Source organism: Cannabis sativa, chromosome 4 (genome assembly GCF_029168945.1).
Source record: "Cannabis sativa cultivar Pink pepper isolate KNU-18-1 chromosome 4, ASM2916894v1, whole genome shotgun sequence".
NCBI classification, from domain to species: domain Eukaryota; kingdom Viridiplantae; phylum Streptophyta; class Magnoliopsida; order Rosales; family Cannabaceae; genus Cannabis; species Cannabis sativa.
The window spans coordinates 16,048,673-16,053,578 of NC_083604.1; the positions used below are offsets into that span (position 1 = coordinate 16,048,673).

The following is a 4,906-nucleotide window of genomic DNA, read 5'->3' on the forward strand; positions in this document are numbered from 1 at the left end:
TGGTTAATAATTTTTTTTTTGAATAAAATGAAAATTTCATTGAAGAAAGAGTAATTAAGCTTTATTTATAATTAACAAACAACACTTAAAAATACTACTAATCAAATTTTGTTCTCTTTCTTGAGAATGCAATTTTATTTGGTTCAAGTAATAAGAGAATAATATATGTATAGTGAAAAAAAAAATCATGATTTAATTTTATGCTAAAATTTAATTTAAAAAATAATAATATAAGATAAGACTTGCTTCATGGATATCCTGCCAATAATTTAGTTAATCTTCTTACCAAAATTAATCAGTAAATACATCATTAATTTATTTTATTTTCAAAGAAAAGTTAGATAAAAGATGCATGTTTAATGATCATATCATCCATATATATTAGCATATGTAGTACTCCCCAATTAATTTAACAAATCAAAGTGAACCCATTCAATAATACCACGAAGTAAGCACAATTTCTTTTTTCTTATACTATAGGTTGGAAACAAATAAATAGAATAATGAAGTTATAATCCACTTAAAAATATTATATTTGTCGTTTATATTATAGTAAGTGGATACTTATAGAAAAGAAAAATGTGGTTAGTGAGAAAATTTAAAAGAGTGATTAGTGAATTTAAATATTAATAAATTAGAGAAAGGTGGTGTACAATAGGTGTGGTTGAAGAATATATAGAGCTGGATTATATATTATTTATAAATATTTTTTTTTTCAGTTGTTCACACCTAATTAAAACACCTGCATATATTATTTATCAATAAATTCTTTCATATATAAAATAAATTAATCAAGAAGTTACTAATTAATGTATTCGAACTTGTATCTATATATAACTCTAGCTTCATATACTAAATATAACTATATTAATTAAGAGTCAAACCCCACAAATATTCACCTGACAAAATATAGAATAGAAACAAAATTGAGTTTTAATTATGGTCAAATTCCAACATCAGCTAGCTACCATATCATTCTTATTCTAGGGTAAGTGAGTCTAGCTACCATAGGGTATATAGCTATATCACACTGACACATAGGTTAATTTAAACTATGGTCTTTTTTTTGCCATTAGATTTAATTTTCTTAAGACATGGTATGTGACTTTGATCAAATTATTTGGTTTCTATTTAATCATTGGGTAATGACTGTATGTATTAATTTCATGACTAACTATTAATATTTTTTTAGTATTTTTAGTAGATATAGATATAATTTATTTTTATTATTTTATACGATGGTATATAATATATAGTTATATGAGAAATCTCTCCAAAAAGTTAAAAATATTTTGATAATTTACGATGACAAATTAGGAATTCAAATTGATTATTGCAAGCGTTCTATAAGATATGTTTATTCTAAAAATAAATAAATAATAATAATAAATTGCAATTTATCAAAACACCACCAAAAATATTAAAAATATATACCTTGATAGTTTGTCAAATATCAAAGAGTGGAAGGAAAGATGAAACATACAATTTAGACAGATAAAGATTTCTGATCCTATTGATCTGGTTGACCAGTTTGTAATTTGTATTTATTTATAGATTTGATTCTATTGTCCAATCAATCTACCAACTCATTGATTGGATGAATGATATATAATACAAATAGAACAAAATTGGCCTACCAAATTTGGGTCCTACACACTAATTAAACTATACATCAAATGGTTCGAGTTTTATACATTCCTGAGCTAAACCAATGAAATATAATCAATTGATCAAATAGAACATAATATCACAAACTCAATTATAATGATTACCTAAATAAATAACATGTTCACAAGTATAATTTCTCTGATTAAATTCTAGTTTTAATGTCCACTTAGAGATCTCAAACATTGATATATATTATTTAAGAGTTTTTTCATTTTTATACTTCAAAACAATTATATAGAAACCTTATTGCAATTAGGGCATTAAATTAAATCGCAACAAAAAAATCATATAACAACACACATAGAAACAACAAGATAAAACCAAATCAAAAATTTAAAAAAAAAAATTAAAAAAATAGTACATAAAATAATTCCTCTATTATTTATTACGAGACGACCATTTTTTTTAAATAAAAAAGATACATTTTATATATAAGAAGGGGTAGATAATAGGTATACAAGATAGTACAGCTTGGATGATCATACATTTGTGCACTAATACATTGATAAAAATATGATTTATTTTCGTAATATAAATCTACCTTTATTAATATTATTAATGATACATATGAAATATCAAAAGTCTAAAATCTTCCTTTCCTTAATTTCATCCTATAATACTCTTTACTCATTCTCACATCATAACTTTATATCATTATATATGAGAATATATGGATCAAATTCAAATCTCTCTCCAGAGTAGAAGAAAATATTAATAAAATTAATCACTACTAATTAGAAAAATTAAGGAGAGATTAATAGTATCAATATTAATTATCATTAATCATGATCATCATCTACACATTTGTGGGTGACGTGGAGTAAGCTCACAGTCAGAAGAGGAAGAACAAGAGCCGTTGATGAAATCCTTGTCCCCAGTAATCAATCCAAAGGACTGATCGTTACCGTTATTAGTGTTAAACAAAAAGACCTCTCTTTTCTCCTCAACAAGCTTAAGAATCTTCTCGAAGATGGACACGTGGCAGGGAATCTTCAACACTCCCTCTTGCTGGAAACCAAACTCTTCTTCCGCTTCCCTTAGAAGAATCCCAAACGCCTGGTGGCTCAGATACTCTGTTGGAATTATAAATCTCTTCATCTCTTTCCCAACGCAAACCGCAAGAAACCCTTTCGGAACGACGTCGTTCGATGAAGCCATAGAAACGTCTTGAAACGACAGCGTTCTCTTCATCAACAGCTTAATGCTTTTTCCGCCGCTTCCCCCAGCTGACGTGGCAGTAGTAATGGTTGCAGCACTCGTATTAGTTGTAGAAGAAGCAGTATTTGTAGAAGAATTAGTAGTAGTATTTGAGTTTTTTGAAGCATTGGCCATCTTTTTCCACTTTTTTAGGATCTGTTGAAGCCTAACAATGTCTCTGATTTTGTTAGACTTGGATTTTGTTGAATCCATATCGAATACGAATTATATGAGAGAAAAGGAAAAAAGAAGAACAACCAGAACAACAAACACACTAACTAATGTCGTTTTTCTAATTTTTGTGTCGTTTTTCTACTTGACTTGTATATATATATATTAAGCTATAATATGAGGCTATGACTCTCTCTGGAGGATGTGTATAGCTGTGAGGGAATAATGCAAAGTGCAACTCAACTGGGTGTGGGTATTGGGATTTAAAGGAAGATGAAGAAGGTGGTGCAGTGATTTTTATAATAATATATATTATTTTTGTTGTATTATATATATGTGAAGAGTTGTTTAATGATATTATATTTGTTAGGGTAAGGGGGGGTACGTTCCGTTGGTGCAACTACAACTGCTAATAATAAGGAATCAGATGAAGATGAACCCCATGATCAAGGGTTCTGATTGTTTAATCATCAAATATTATATTTAATCAATTAATAATTTTTTTAGAGCCCCTGACTGACTTATCTTGGTTTCTGTGTTTTTTTATATTTATTTTATTGCTCTAAATGATTCCTTAATAGTTTACTCTTTTGAAGTAAAGATTGCTCCCATTTCAAAAAAAATTAAATAAAAAAGTAAAGATATTGTAAACAGTACTTTTTTTTTCTTCTTCATTTTTCAAGGGTTAGTTACAACCGTAAACTTGGACTACTCACTAATCCACTATACAGGTCAAAGAAAATTTACTACTGAATTTCTATTTTTAGGCTTTTTCCTTTTTTTTCTTTTTTTTTTTTTTTTTTAAATAAAGGACAAATTTCTGTTTATTTTTAACTAAAAATTCTATTTTTTTTTTTTTTTATAAAATCATTGGTATTAGGGTTTTTTTTTTTTTTTTTTTTTGTAAGTAGTTAATTAATTTTATATTAATTGTTAAATTAAAATATGTGAGAGATTTTATGATATTATATGTTTTTTTTTATATATAAATGTAAAATTTAAATGTTCAAGATAACTTATTATGAACCACTTGAGGCTAGCTCAAGTGGCCATAGGAGGTGCATGTACGTTGGAGGTCTTGAGTTCGATTCTTAAATTATGCATGGTTGTAATATATAAACGCTTAAATAAAAAAAAAGACAACTTATTATGTTCTTATTAAAAAATAAAATAACAATAAAAAATATTCTTATCATTATTTTGTGAGAGAGAAATACAACTTTATCTATGGTGTCGCTTAATAACTTTGTTAATTAGTTTTTTATTTTTAAAATTAAAAAAGTGAAAATATTTTTCAAACTCATATTCTATAAAACTGTTTTCACTTTCAATTTTTTAATTGAGAATTAAAATTTTGAAAATTGTGAAAACAAAAAAAATCACTTTCAATATTTTTTTTAAAAAAGTTTTCTTTTATTTAATATTTTAGACTCTGGATCTAGACCAACCTTAAATAAAATCAAAAAATAAATATGAAAATAAATTTTAGAGAACATACTTTTATTTTTTGTCTATAAAATTAAAAAATAAAAATGGTTATAAAGCGTATTTTTGTTTTTCAAAAATAAATTTTTAAAAACAAAAATTTTTACTTTATTTTTGTGATTAAAAAATTAGAAAACAAAAGTATTATCAAACGACACATATATATTTATCAATGAGATTTTAACGGCTAAACCCTCCTAAGTGCTGTTTCACTTGCATTTAACCCTCCAAGTTCAAATTTTAGCGGTAAAACTCTTTAAATTACTGAACTGGTAACAAATTTAAGGTGTCATCCGGTTAAGTGTCACTATGGTCTGCTTATGTATACACTTTTTGTGATTAAAAAATTAGAAAACAAAAGTATTATCAAACGACACATATATAT

General features: G+C 26.0%; 1 protein-coding gene across 1 annotated transcript; it reads right to left on the reverse strand.

Annotated features, from left to right (window-relative positions):
* Nucleotides 1–1,951: 1,951 nt before the first annotated feature.
* On the reverse strand, nt 1,952–3,756 carry LOC115714723 (auxin-responsive protein SAUR36). The gene has a single exon (XM_030643482.2). It carries the CDS (start codon nt 3,076–3,078, stop codon nt 2,461–2,463), a length of 618 nt encoding a protein of 205 aa, XP_030499342.1. The 5' UTR covers nt 3,079–3,756; the 3' UTR covers nt 1,952–2,460.
* Between the last annotated feature and the right edge of the window lie 1,150 nt (nt 3,757–4,906).

Bases quoted from the DNA above. Each gene is read 5' to 3' on its own strand.
- LOC115714723 (XM_030643482.2), bottom strand. From the start codon at position 3,078: ATGGATTCAACAAAATCCAAGTCTAACAAAATCAGAGACATTGTTAGG.